At 35.8% G+C, this 14,407-nt stretch overlaps 1 protein-coding gene across 1 annotated transcript; it reads right to left on the minus strand.

The window, feature by feature from the left end:
- Positions 1-297: 297 nt before the first annotated feature.
- LOC114877535 lies at positions 298-1,036 on the minus strand. Its single transcript, XM_029190215.2, has 2 exons — positions 711-1,036; positions 298-658 (listed from the first exon to the last, which is right to left on the minus strand). The coding sequence occupies exons 1-2, from the start codon at positions 1,034-1,036 to the stop codon at positions 298-300; spliced, it is 687 nt and encodes a 228-aa protein (XP_029046048.2).
- Positions 1,037-14,407: the final 13,371 nt, after the last annotated feature.

The following is a 14,407-nucleotide window of genomic DNA, read 5'->3' on the forward strand; positions in this document are numbered from 1 at the left end:
GTAAACGCAAAGCCTAACGAAGTTGACAGTCCATTTAAATCAAGGAGAATTGAATTTATGTTGTTAAAGCGCCCTGATTGAAACAAACTACCCTTTAGCATTTGATTCAAGAACCAACACCTTTAATCAACGTAATTTATAATAATTCTTCTTCAGTAAATGTTACGATAGTGTTGGGTCCCGAATGGTAGGAAGAGATCCGAATTAACAACTCACAGTCATGAAACGTTAGATATATTTAGATTGAACAAGGATATGACGTAGTTCACACCCAACATCTCCCTTCTCGAGAAAGGGTTACCAATATGCGTATGATTTGGCCGTTGGGTCCAACTCCAAACGTCGTGGTGCAGTCCGCAGGCGGACGGGTCTGGCAGGCGCCAAGGGTGTTGTAGACTCCTTCGGAATCCCGATCTCTGGTGTTGTAGACTTCTCCGGAGTACTATGCGCCAGGGGTGTTGTAAGCTCCTCCTCCTCCGGAATCCCGATCTCCGGAGTATTGACGTCAGGCCCAACCTGGCTGTTAGGCGGTTCATTGGTGAAAAATGTCCAATCGTCTCCCGCTGCCAGTTCCTCCGTGGAAGTGGAGGTTGTTGGTTCCTGGTCGGAATCACCACCCCTCCAGATGTGGTTGATATGGCGTTCGATTTCCCTTCCACTGTCCAGACAAACAGAGTAACGAGTTTGGGAAACCCTTTTGGATACTTTACCCGGCTCGCGTTTTTTTTGCTTGGGTAAGGACTACAACGCGGTCTCCCACTGAAAGTTGCCTCGCTCGTGCCCCGTGGTGTTGGTTGAACTGCGACTGCATGTCCAACTGTCTGGAGTGATCCGGGTTGAGCACGTCTGATTGAGACCTGGGAAACAACTTTGTAAACGGTGAATTGATTCGTCGGCCAACAAATATTTCTGCCGGCGACTTTCCGTTATCAGTTGCCGAGCAAGGAGTATAGCGGTAACTATATAGGAAATTGAACAGCTGTTTTCTCCAATTTGAGGGATCCTTCGCGATAGCTCTCTTTATTGCGTCCACCATTCTTTCCACCTAGCCGTTGGATTGCGGATGGTTGACCGGGGACATCAGATGGGTACAATGTGCCTCTTCGCAGAACGATTTGAAGAGTTGAGAAGTGAATTGTGTTCCATGGTCCGAGACAAGGATTTCCGGGGATCCATATCGAGCGAAGATCTCACGGCACAGGTCGACCGTGCGACTCGCCTAGATGGTCGGAGTTATCGCCACGTCCAGGAACTTCGAGAAGGCGTCCACGAAGACGAGGATGTACTGTCCATTGATTGGTCCTGCGTAGTCTATATGTACGCGCTCCATAGACTTCGCAGGGGCAGGCCAAGGCTCTAGAGGTACCTTCCTAGGCATCTTTTGTACCAGGGCGCAAGCCTCGCAAGGACGTACTCAAGGTGCTCGATGTCTTCCAACATCTTTGGCCAAAAAACGAACTCTCGAGCGAGTTGCTTCATCCTCCTGATGTAGGGCGGAGGGAATTGCAGGCTGCAATTTCTCCGGAATGACGACTCTGTCGCCCAGCAACAGTGTGTCGTCGACAATGCTCAGGTCTTCGGCGTGTAGCCTGAAAGGCTTCAGGATTCGTTGAAGTGTTCCATTTGTTACCTCGAATCGCTTCGAACACCGTCTTGAGCAAGGGGTCTTCCGCCGTGGCAGTCCTCAAATTACGACGAAGTTGTTTTCCGAAGTGATGGATGGTGAGGTTGCGAATTTGAAGCAACTCCGAATCCACTGCGCAGACGTTGGCGACCTGTAACTCGGCTGCATTGTCTCGGCGGAATTTCTCAATGAGGCGCGACAGCGCATCGGCCTGATCGATCTCTTGAGTGCGAACATACTCAATCTGGAAATCGTACCCCAGCAGTCTTAAGGCCCATCTCTTTAGGCGAGCTTCCGTTGTAGGTTTGAGGCCTTTTGTGTTCTCAGTCTGAAGCAGCGCCACTAGGGGTTTGTGATCCGTTTGTAGAATGAACTTTCTACCCCATACAAATTTTGTGGAAGCGCTCAACCGCCGAAACTAGAGCGAAGGCCTCCTTCTCGAGCTGTGAGTAGTTTCGCTGGGCGTCGGTGAGACTCTGAAACATGTGGTACACAGCTCTCCCGGAGCCATCTGGAGATCTCTGGAGAAGTATCGCACCGATACCGGTAGAAGATGCGTAGACCGCCACTACAAGAGTAGTGGACTCAGTAGAGTCCAGTTCGGATCTCTTCCTACCATTCGGGACCCAACAGATAGCAATCAGTTTCTTAATTAATTAACTTTCCAACCGTAATCAGTCTTTAATAAGAATGATTGAAAATTGAAGTGAAAGAAATTAAAAATTCTATACTGCATGTATAATAAAATTCTATAATCTGTTTATTTTAATTATGACATAAATTTAAAGTATTCTATGAATCTACATTTCAACAATAAAAAATTGTATAAATCTTTAAATAGTAGTTTAATTAATTAATATTCAAAATTTATGAATTCTAATTTCAAAATATCAAGACTTGTAAATTAAACTTTGTGAGAATTCAAAATTGTGGTAATCAAAAATTTGTTATAATTATTATAGTTGTTATTACAATTATAATTGTAGTTATGATTATGGCAATTATAATATAGTACTTATAATTATAAATATTATTACATTTATTTCGGTGAAATTATTACAGTTCATGATTCAGAAGATGAAAATAATATGAAATACAAGATTAAATTAAAATTGGATCTCTTTCCATGGTTCGCCGTGCGAAGATTTCAAATTTAATGACACAATATTTATTTTCATTAAACTTTTCACTTTAAATTGATATAGCACATTTATTAAATTGATATGCCATTTTATGGTACTTTTATGTCATTAAACCGTGTTAGACATTTTATATTTCGAAATGAACCATTTGATATGTAACAATCTAAAAATCTTCTAATTCCTTATTACTTTATTTTCAAACTGTCAGTAACACAAGTTTTAAACAAGAATATTAAAATTCACCACGATGTGATAAGTATAAATGTGATGAATATAAAAATCTCGCCGTTTACGAATTTCTAAGAGAAAGTTTTCGTTATAAACTAATTTTAGTTGAACGAGCTGAAGTTCGTTATCTGGAAATAGGGGTCGGATAGCAAAATTGAGGTCCCAGCAAATATGCTAATGTGCTTTGGCTTAAGTGCGGTATCGTGTAGGCAAGGGTCCTTTCAAAGGGGAAGGATGATAAGAGAGAAAAGGAAAATGGAAAGGACTACCTTCTGAAAAAGAGCGACGCGAAAGACAAACTCGTCGACACTCGAAGTGACCTCACTTCAAACGACAGATGTAATTACCGACGAATGATTTTTGAGAAAAGATAGGTAGAGGAAATAAAAATTACATTGATTATCAAATCGTGAATTCTAGAATTGCACACTGAGGAAACACGTTATCTTACATCTTCAATTAATGTTTTTATAAATTAATCGATAAATTAACACTTTGAAGCCTGCTGTCACATATTTTTAACTTTGATACCTAACATTCTACGGCTGTATTTTTTACTTAACTTTTCAGGCACATACAATTATTGACTTTTTTTATACATTCTAATAATATTCGACATTTTGCACGTGTTAAGTTACTTTCTTTACTGCATTTTGATGCACCTCTCCGCGGACCAAGCAGATTATACAGAGTGAAATAGATTAACACTCTGGCGCCATTCCCTCCCCTGTTCTGCGTCCTGGCAGCGCCGGATTAAGGGGAGGTCTAAGGACGGCTGCAGCCCCCGGCCCCACTTTGAAATGGACCCCATTATAAGTTTTCCATTTACCATGTCAACAAATATTGAATAAAGTTTCTTTTTTACGGTTACCTATTTTCTTTACAACTAACGTAAATGTTGTTTTATTTTATTTAAAAGAAATTTCGATTTTTGAACTAAGTTTATCAACCAAGGGGACTCTCGAATGTTTGATAGCCTCGGACCCCAGGAATCTTAAGCCGGTCCTGTACCCTGGATACCAGAATGTATTGTTAAAGAAAGTTTATCGCGTAGTAAATACACGTTATTTCTTTTTTTCTATTTTAGTTGAAACTGCATCTCAAAAAACATGGGAATGTTTTTTTAGATCCACCTAAAGATGATCGGGTGATTATATTTGTGGCTTGGTGCAAGAAATACCAATATTAATATTTATAAAGTTCAAATGCTAAAAAATTCATGTTTAATTAATTTCTGACAGAGAAGTTTGTGAAGTTTCAAATTTCTTTTCTAATACAAAAAGAAATAATTAAAACTTATGCTGTTTTTATACTTCTTACAAAAAATGTTTCTTAAATAATTTTATTCTATGAAAAATTGTGATGTTAACATATACAAGTGCCATTATAGTCATTTCTAGATAAAATTAGCAATTGTCGTTTTTATAAAGGATATACAAACACAGTGCCAGTTTTAACTCATTTTTGCAAAAATATTGACATTGGGATTTCTTGTACCAAGCCACAGGTATATTTCTATAGAGTACTGTAAGTATCTGAAAAATTAGTCAAAGAAGTAGTCTTATTGTTACTTGTGAAAGAAAGCTAAAATAACAACGAAGTAAAAGTACAAGAGAAGCTCAGAATTAAAATAATTACGTTACGGGAAGTAGAAATTAAGAAATTAAATGAATTAGAAAAAGGAAATATAATGAATTCAAAGAACGGAATTAGGGAAATAGGGTAAGAGCAAAGTCAGAGCCAAGGGAGAAAGTACATAACGGAGTTTCAGTGCCAAATAAAGACGAGAAAGAACAAAAAGGAAAAATCAATTAAAATGAAATAAGACCAAAACCAAAACCGAAAATAAAATAGTGGAGCAAGAAAAGAAGAAGAAAATATAAAACAGAATAAAGAAAATAAAAAATGGTATCACAGTCAAGACAAAAATTTAATGAAGTAATTGTAATCTTCATGTCGAGTAAAACAGATGTAAAGCAAACAAAGACAGGTACAAAAAAATAAATAAATGCAATAGATAAAGGAATTATATATAAGTGCATATATATATAAATGCAATAGATAAAGCGGTGGTATAGGAGAAGCTAGAATTCTGAAAACCTTAATTTTGTCGATGTAATTATTAAAAATAATTTAGCAGAAAAATAATATAATTTTTAATTATTAAATAATACAAAATTTAGTATATAAGTGAGAAATATAAATAGTGAATAAATTTTAATTCAAATATTCCCGCATGAGCGTTTACACCAGACTTGTCTAACCTGCGGCCCGCGGGCCACTCGTGGCTCTTTCCCCTACCACGAAACTCGCGCTCGGTTCCGCCCACTCTTCCAGTTGGTTTCCCGACTCTTCCAATATTTGATGCGTATTCCTAGTCCTAGCAGGTACATACATACAGGGTGATTTTCTCACAGTCGGACACAAAGAAACACTAGCGACAATGAACCCATTTGACCGCACAATGAAGAGGTCCGCATTGTCACATCCCAGCGGGGACCTACCCGGGCCGAGACAACTCTGTGTGTGTACGGACCTCTTCATGTTACGGTTAAGAGGTTCATTGTCGCCAATTCCTCTGTGTCCGGCTGCGAGAAAATCACCATGTACAGGGTGATCCTCTCGCTACGCTACCCAAAGGAAGTGACGCCAAACTTGTGGAAGTGTCGCCAGGAATGTGGTAGTCGACATCCCATTTCTGTCATCGCTTACTTGACCGAGGTGGCCCCTGCAGCGAAGACGGCTGTGTGCGTGAAAATGTGTTAAGAAAATATTCTGTTTTCCGCAGCGCTTAAATGGGACTCTTCTGCTCATTACACACATTTTCACGCACACAGCCGTCTTCGCTGCAGGGGTCAAGTAAGCGATGACAGAAATGGGATGTCGACTTCTAGATTCTATTGTGGCGGCACTTCCTTTGGGTAGCGTAGCGAAAGGATCACCCTGTATAGCATCTACCACAGCCGACTCTAGTACAGTGTGATTCTACCGCTACGCAAGACAAAAGCCGTGCCGCACAATCGAACCCTGCTGGTTTTGCGGGTAAAGAGACCCAGGGGCCATATCGCCGGACCCAAGACTGCTCTGTGTGTGTTTATGGCTGAGACGAAGACAAGAAACGGAACAGCAGGGGTTCCATTGTGCGGCACAGCTTTTATCTTGCGTAGCGAGAGAATCACCCTATACTAACCGTGCTGAAGTAAAAATGGCAACACCGCGGGAGTCCGGTCTGAATATATCAACACCTACCCTATTCTATCTGCCTCCCGGACTCCCAGACTCCCAGCCAATCAACGTCGTCAGACTCCCGACTACTTTCTGGACTTCACATAACCTCTTTGGTTTCGTTCCAATAATTTCGTTTGTTTCAAGGTTTTTATTAACTTATATACACGTTTATCAATTCTTAAATGTTTCAATTTGATCCAAAGATGGTTTCATTTTCCTTCATACCTAAATTTTCTTGAAACTACTGTAAATATTTCAAATATCATGCTTCACAACACCAAACTACTTCGAGAGTACACAAAATATATATCACATTTGTAACAATTTTATACTACCACATCACTTCTACTTGCCATAGTTGCACCGTATATGTATTGTTTATACATAATTAATACAAAATAGTGTATATTACTACAGCTTTTAATTAAAAAAACGTTAATTACAATTCCGAGCACAGGACTCTGTTTTTGAAAATAGGACTCCCAATTGTCACGTGAGCGGTGTTGCAACGTTGCTCAGCATGGCTAGTACTACTAGAGTCGGCTGTGCATCTACTCATGCTGCGAGAAACCGTTGCCCCACTACTGACACTACTGGATGGTGGGGGAAGTCTGAAGCGGTAAGAATGGTAGCAATGGCTCTTTCGCTTCTACAGGATGATTCTCTCGCAACCGGACACAAAGGAACTGGCGACAATGAACCCCTTGACCGCACCATGAAGACACACAGAGTCGACTCAGCCCGGGTAGGTCCCCGCTGGCACGTGTCAATGCGGACCTCTTTATGCAGCGATGTTTATTGCTTATTCTGTAAAACATAATTGCGAATAAATGATTATGTCCTCAAAAGTTATGTATCTGTGATTCATACTACTTTCCTTTCATAATCGCAAAAACGAAGACAAATTGACCTATGGTGTACATATATAACATTTTTTGCTCAGAATGACCTCCCGAGTATCGGCTTCGATCTGGGACACCCTGTATATCGTGAACAATATAGCAATTAGACAGACCTGGTTTACACCCACGCGCGTGATAAACATACTCCTATACGTATACAAGGTGTCCCAGAACTGGAGTAGGACCCGTGGAGGGATGATTGCTGAGGTCATTCTAAACAACTTTTTCCTTTGCCAAAATGTTGGTTAAGGTTTCGTTTCCGAGTTATTAACGAAAAACACTGGCCAATCATCGCGCACCTTTAGTGCGGGCCGAACCACGAAAGTGTTGGGTATCTTCTGCGTTCAAACCGTAATCGTGATCGAATGCATCAGCACCACGTCGGTATAATAGGATTCGTTGGACAAAAGTTGTATTGAATAATGAATAAAAAAAAGAAAGGAATAATAGTATTGACTTATTGGTTGCTCATGAACAACGAATAAAGTAATGATTCGTTGCTCATGTAGAATGAATAAATCGAATTGATCCAACATTTTTATTTGTTGTACGATAGTAGTTTAAAAAAATACTTGGTAGACACTTTTGAAAAAAAATGAGGAAAACGTATACACGTTTTGGAAATCAAAATAAATTTGCAAATAATAAAAAAAGATTTGAATTTAAATGAAATGTACCAATTCGTCTGTAAATGATCCAGCTGAAAAGAAAATGGTTTACTGTCACTGGGTCATTGTGCCGATCCTGAACATTTAAGAAGGAAATACGTTACGAAGTACAGCTGATCTACAAACGGGATCATTGAACTCACTCAACCACACGGTCACCATCACTTTTCACAGAATTTCACTACGTAGTCCAAAAGGGACCGATTCTTTCAACAAAATAAACATTTTTATTCACTGTCACGTTGCTATTGCACTGGGCACAAATGAAAAACATGTAATATTCTGCACTACTTCATACGACGTTATAGGTCTCCCTTTCCAACTTCAAATGGGACTTATAGTCAAATGAATTTTAAATGAATTTTAGTAGTAACAGTGGTTCTACTTTCTTCCAAAAGTTATATATCAATTTTTTCGATGCGGCAGAAGCACTTCATTTGCTCTCAGTTATCAGAAATATGTTGCAAGTTACATGTGAAATTCTGACTTGTTTTGTGGCGGTGGTGGGGGGGGGGGAAAAAAAGTATAATACAGGAGCACAACTAAGGGGAGAGTCAAAAGGATCAAATCTCCTATTAAAAAATTAAAAACCTTTTTCTTTTAATATTTTGGAAAATTTAGGAAACCATTGTCGGAAGTAACTGCAAATGAAAAAAATTAAACTTAATATTATCACGACACTAATAAGGTTTGAAAATAGTTTAGTATCCCCTTTAAGAGAATTACGGTTGCGCCACTAGTATAATTCTATCTTTGTCAATAAAGTAAAGTGTCCGACAGAAGAATTTTTGTTAATTTTCATATACAGAGTTTCCCAGAACATGCGTTGGTCTCGTGAAGGGGTGGTAGTTAAGGTGATTCTGAACAACTTTTTCCTTTGCAAAAAAGTCATTTGAAGCTTCGTTTTTGAATTATTAAGGGGTAACACCACTGTAAATTTTTCGAAAAATCGACTTTTTTTTTATTGACTTAAAAGATGCTTTGAACCTTCTAGAATATGGGGCAAAAGCGTTATTACCTGAAAGAAATTTGTTTCCTTGAAATTTCGAGCTCTTTCCCAAGCACGTCGAACTGCTTCGAAACGACTACCGGTGTCAAATTAATCCCTGTTGGGAAGATACAACCTAATGTCGTACCTTTTGATTTCTAACTTCTCTAATACACAATGGATGTCTTTAGAAAATAGCAACGAAAGCTTTAATGCTACCGTTTGGAATTTGGTTCCATAATCTTATTCAAGCGACAAAAAAGTCTTGAAGATAGCGACTGATATTGCTGTGTGCAATTTTAATTGACAAACATTCTCCGAATTATGAAAGCTTTGGAGATGGATATTGGTGTCCAATCATACAATTTTTGTCTGGAAGCCAACGCTAAGTGGATCATCCACGCCGAGCGCTCTTTGACAGATGCGGCAAAAGAGGCACGCTCTACCTTACAATCTTCGAGGAAAGAGAATGAGGAAGAATATTTAAACATGAAAGGGCAGCTTTATGTTCCTGGGATAGCAGATTAATGATAAAAAATTTAAAACAGTCGAATTTTTCATTTCTTCATGTCTATAACACATTTCAAAAGTTTAAACGCGTTTTTTTCGAAACACGATTTTTCAAAACGACACGCAGCATAACTCGAACAATTTTCATTCTTTTCATTCGAATTTTTAACAATATCTTTAAAATAACATTTCGAAGTGAAATACGTACGAGATTTTTGATAAGTTAATTTAAACATTACTTATTAACAAATGATTATCCTGTTTTTAGAGAAAGTAGAACGCTTTTTATTCAAATACTCACCAATCACACAAAAATCAATATTTTTAAAATCCCCTACGTATTTCACTAGCTATAAGCATGTAGATTAAGTGATATTTTTTTCTTTCTCCTAGATTAAAATTTGCACCAGCTACACTGCGTGCCGCAGAGCGCTGAAAATTAAACATGCCTTGCTAGAATGGTTTCAGTGCCGCCATTTTTTAATATTTCTCAATTAAAATTTTTTTTTTAATACCTAAATATATGCTTAATAACTGCCCCCAATATTATTATTCTATTACCTTTCCTTCCATCCAAGAAAAATTGCCAAAAAAACGCTTTTTTTCGAGCTGTTACAGTGGTGTTACCCCTTAAGGAAACACACTGACCAATCCGAGCACGTATAGCGCGCGGGCTCAGGGACGGCAGCGTCGGCTACGAAAGCGGGGCTTGACGTAGGTCGCGATCGAACGGCTCGGCACCCCGTTGGCATTGCACAATAAAAAAATTGAACTGGTTGAACATTTTTAATTGTTGTTTAGAATCGTTAGAATTTCCTTTTTTACATTATGACAGGCGACAAGATTCGTATTCAATTTAAACAAGAAGTAAAAATGTTTAACCAGTTCAATTTTTTTAACATCTAAATTGTGATGCAAAAATGATTAGTAAAAACTGGACAAAAATTTTTCGACAAAAAATTACAAAAACTAATATCGTAAAGTTTATTATGTATTAAAGTAGCTCTGTTATTCTACTTTTAAATAAATAAATACTTTTTTAATCCTAGAACGACCTAGGAGGAAGCTCATCGAATCCCCCAGTTAGACAATGTTTAAAAATATATTATTTTCGTCACTCATACCTTCAAAACTAGTGCTAAAGAAGTGATTTTGATTTAGTATAAATATTATTAAAAAAAGAAAGTGTTCAAAATAAATTCTTATGTATGAGGCTCAGACTTTCAGTAGACTATTTGACTCTGCCTTGCAAAACCAGTAGAAAAATGGCACGGAGTACCTCTATCTTAAAACAAACAAGGAGAAAACGAGAAACATAACGTAAGTGAAGCAGAACCAAATTTCTCCATCCTTCTCTTTGTGAATATGAAGAACTTTGCAGTATTTTGAGGGAAGGAAAGCAAAGAAGAGGATCCTATGGAACACGACAGCAACAGAGACGGGTCTTCCCAGAATCCACGGTGAGATGGTTATAGCCCATTCACGCAGTGGCTGTACAGAGATCAATACTCGTGACACCGAGACGCAGCGTAACAACCCCCCGCAAACGTTTAAAACCAGATCAAAAAATTATACCCTTATACCTATAATAGAACGCTCCAATAAGTCGTGTAAATCGTGTAATTGTAAATCGATTATTTATTTCATTTCATTAATAAACCGGTTGTTTGTCAAATCAATTAGCTTCACAAAATAAAAAAATTCAAAATTTTTAATAATTCAAAAATTTGGAATTAATTACTTTGGCCTATGAATTAAATAAAATAATCCATATTGACAAAAACCTTAAAGCATTAACACATTCTTCACAAATGAAATTACTAGCCCACTGAAAAAAAAATGAAATTTTAGTATAAAAATATTGTTTTTCTCCATTTCGTTATAGCAATTAAATGAAATTTGTTTCTAATACTTAGTTAGTGAACATAATGGTTTTAACGGCATTCCTATTAAAATATGTTTCAGTATATAAAAATGCTATAAACCATGCGACTTAGAAAAAATAAACATTACCTTCTTGTAATAGAAAATACGAATTGAATTGTGAATATGCGTAAAATATGTTCGTGATGAAATGAAATAAAAACTCACCTCATTCTGAACAAATTAACGCGGATGTCCAGGAACGTTTTAGTCATTTGGCTGCCGATAACACGTCCATTTACATAAATGACAAGTCCATATACGTTTTGACACACGATTAGCAGAATATTTACAGCGTTATAGAACCATTTCATGTCGAAGATTATTTAAATTTTACTCGTTTTATAAATTTTAAAATTAACTTCATTGCTTAAAAATAAAAATATTAAGCAGTTATAGAATTATTTATTTTTGACACTTTGGATATTCTAAGAAAAGTGATAAGCGATAAAAGCGTTTTTCATTATTTTATCCTTAAAACAGATTTCGAAATGATGCAATTATTTTCCTACCACGAAGAGGTAAGCGGATCAGCAGTCAAGCTTGAGATGAGAAGGTGCACCTAATGATCGAACAGCACTACCTTTATTTTCTTCTGTCTTTCTTCATTTTTCTCTTTTTATTGTTTTATTTTCAATATTTTGTTCAAAAGAATTTTGATTATTGAACATACGTTACAAAAACTAAAGTACAATAGTTACAAAAACTAAAGTAGTTAAAAGCCTCGGGTACCAAACATCAATATTAACTTTAATATGAAGCACTTCTTGGTAGCATAATTAAAAACGTGAAGGTATACAAAATTAGTTATTACCAAAACCTACTGCTAAGCTGTATAGTCTCTTAGCTTTTAGAATATTAACTCTAAATATCAACAATGTGTTATTATAAATTTTCAGTAAGTAACATAAAAAATGGCGACGTTCGGGCTCCCAACCGTCCCCTTAGACATCTGCGGAGAAAACGATGATGTAGGGGAGGAGGCCCCATATACATATTATACATAGATATACATGTATGTGTATAGGTCTGTGGTCTCCCACCACTCGCATATGAACATTTACGCAGGAAAATTAAAAATGATATTTATTATTCATATTTTTCACTTATATACTAAATTTTGAAATCACTTGAAAATTGAAAATTATATTATTCTTTTTCTAAATTACTTTTAATATTAATATCGTCAAAATTAGGATATTTAGTATTCCTGGTCCTTTATATCGCCATCTTCCTTAGGGAAGCATGATTTGATTACTAGTGTATAACCATTTTTCTTAAATTAAATAGCATTAACTTAAATATAATTTGTGTATAATCCTTGACTTTTTTTTATTAAGGGTATGTCAAAATTACTATCGTCTATTACATATTTTACGCTTTCAATACGTAATCTACTGAAAAATATTTCTGTATTAAGAAATATTGATTAAAAAATATTCAAATTTAGAATAGTAATGATAAAGGCTCTGAATAAATTTGTTATATAATTATAATTAATATATGTTACATGAACTTAAACAAATACTATATAAATATTCATGAATCATATACTAAAATATATAGAATTTATACAATTTTCTATAAAAATTAATATGCAAAACAACAAACAACATCACACAAACACGCAATCTAATAAAGAGAACAGTTTCCCTCAACCAGTAGGAAACACGGTAGTAATTTGATTTCAAAAATTGAGTTAGAAGTATGCAAAGCGGGACCATTATTAATGGACGTTTATATACGACCATAATGAGAATGAGGGGTCTTTTGATCTCTCAACCCTCCTGCAAGTTCCATTTCGTGTTTTAGTCATACCCCCAATGATGCTTCATGAAATTGTAGTTTGCAATAAACATTTGCTGCAATGTGTACTCTTCAAAATATAGAAGTCATATTAATTTATATTAATCATAAAAATTTATAACAACAATTTTTGTAGCACCATATATTACATAAAACACTAGTTAAAATTAAATGAAATGCAAATATTTCCTTTTTTTTATTTACATTATATTTATTGATTTAACCAAACATTTCACTTTTTAATTTATAATTTAAAAAAACAATTAAAACTGTGGTTCTAAGTGCCAATATTAAACAGAAAAGATAAATTAAATCTTTATCATTTCATGCAGTAGACTCTCGTTATATTGCCGCGACCGACGCTGTAGGAGTGACAAATTTGTTAAACTCCCAAGCTTTTATTTGGGAGAGTAGGGGAGATAGAAATGTATTATTTTAGTAGGTTATAATGGTGAAAATCTCAATAGAGTTCAAATCTCTCACGCGGCAATATAACGAGAGCCTACTTTAGATGAGAAACTTACTATAAAATATATTATCATGGAGGTCACTGATAACCGACATTATAAATTTAATTTAATTAAATAACTAAAAAATTAAAAAACAAATAGGTATACAATATTCAAAATAATAAACTAAGAGATTAGATTGAAAAACTAGTTCTGAATACTTTGACAATCAAGGAGTCAACTTATAGTTTCTGATAGAAATCCAATCAATAGCTCCTTTAATTATAATATTAAAATCTAATTCTGTGGCAATAAAAAATGTTTTCAATTTACCCATTAGTCTGATATAATTCCAGAATGACACTTATATCGTATCAATTTGAAACTTAACACGTTCGGATTCACTTAGATAGATCTACTCGTACCAGAAAAGCGGTGGGGTTTAAAATCACTCAAATGGACAATATAGTTATCAAAGGAGCAATATGAACCTGAAACATCAGACTAGAACCTGACACACAATATTTTATAGAGTTTTGATATATTTCATGTAATCTTCGACTACGTTATGCGATACTGTGTTCCGTCAGTACTCGCTAAAATGAGAAAGTAGTAAATGAAAAAATTTTCAAACTGCCAATTTTTTTTATGATTTATATTACAAATAAATATTTGTTATAAATTATATAAAAATATATGGTTTACACATATATATGTATTTTAAAAATTTTCTAACCCTCCGCATCTCACCCATACAACACAGACTAAACACCGAAAGAGTTCATTTATAACCTCTCTTTATCTCGTCCAAGCTGCATCCGTTACTCTGAACTAAAACATTTTAACTCTTCTAATTGAGTCATTCACGGGCAAAAATAATTAACTCCATTTTTTGATCCTTTTAAAATTTTAATACCAAAACACTTGATTTTTCATACT

Source organism: Osmia bicornis, chromosome 6 (genome assembly GCF_907164935.1).
Source record: "Osmia bicornis bicornis chromosome 6, iOsmBic2.1, whole genome shotgun sequence".
In the NCBI taxonomy this organism is placed as follows: domain Eukaryota; kingdom Metazoa; phylum Arthropoda; class Insecta; order Hymenoptera; family Megachilidae; genus Osmia; species Osmia bicornis.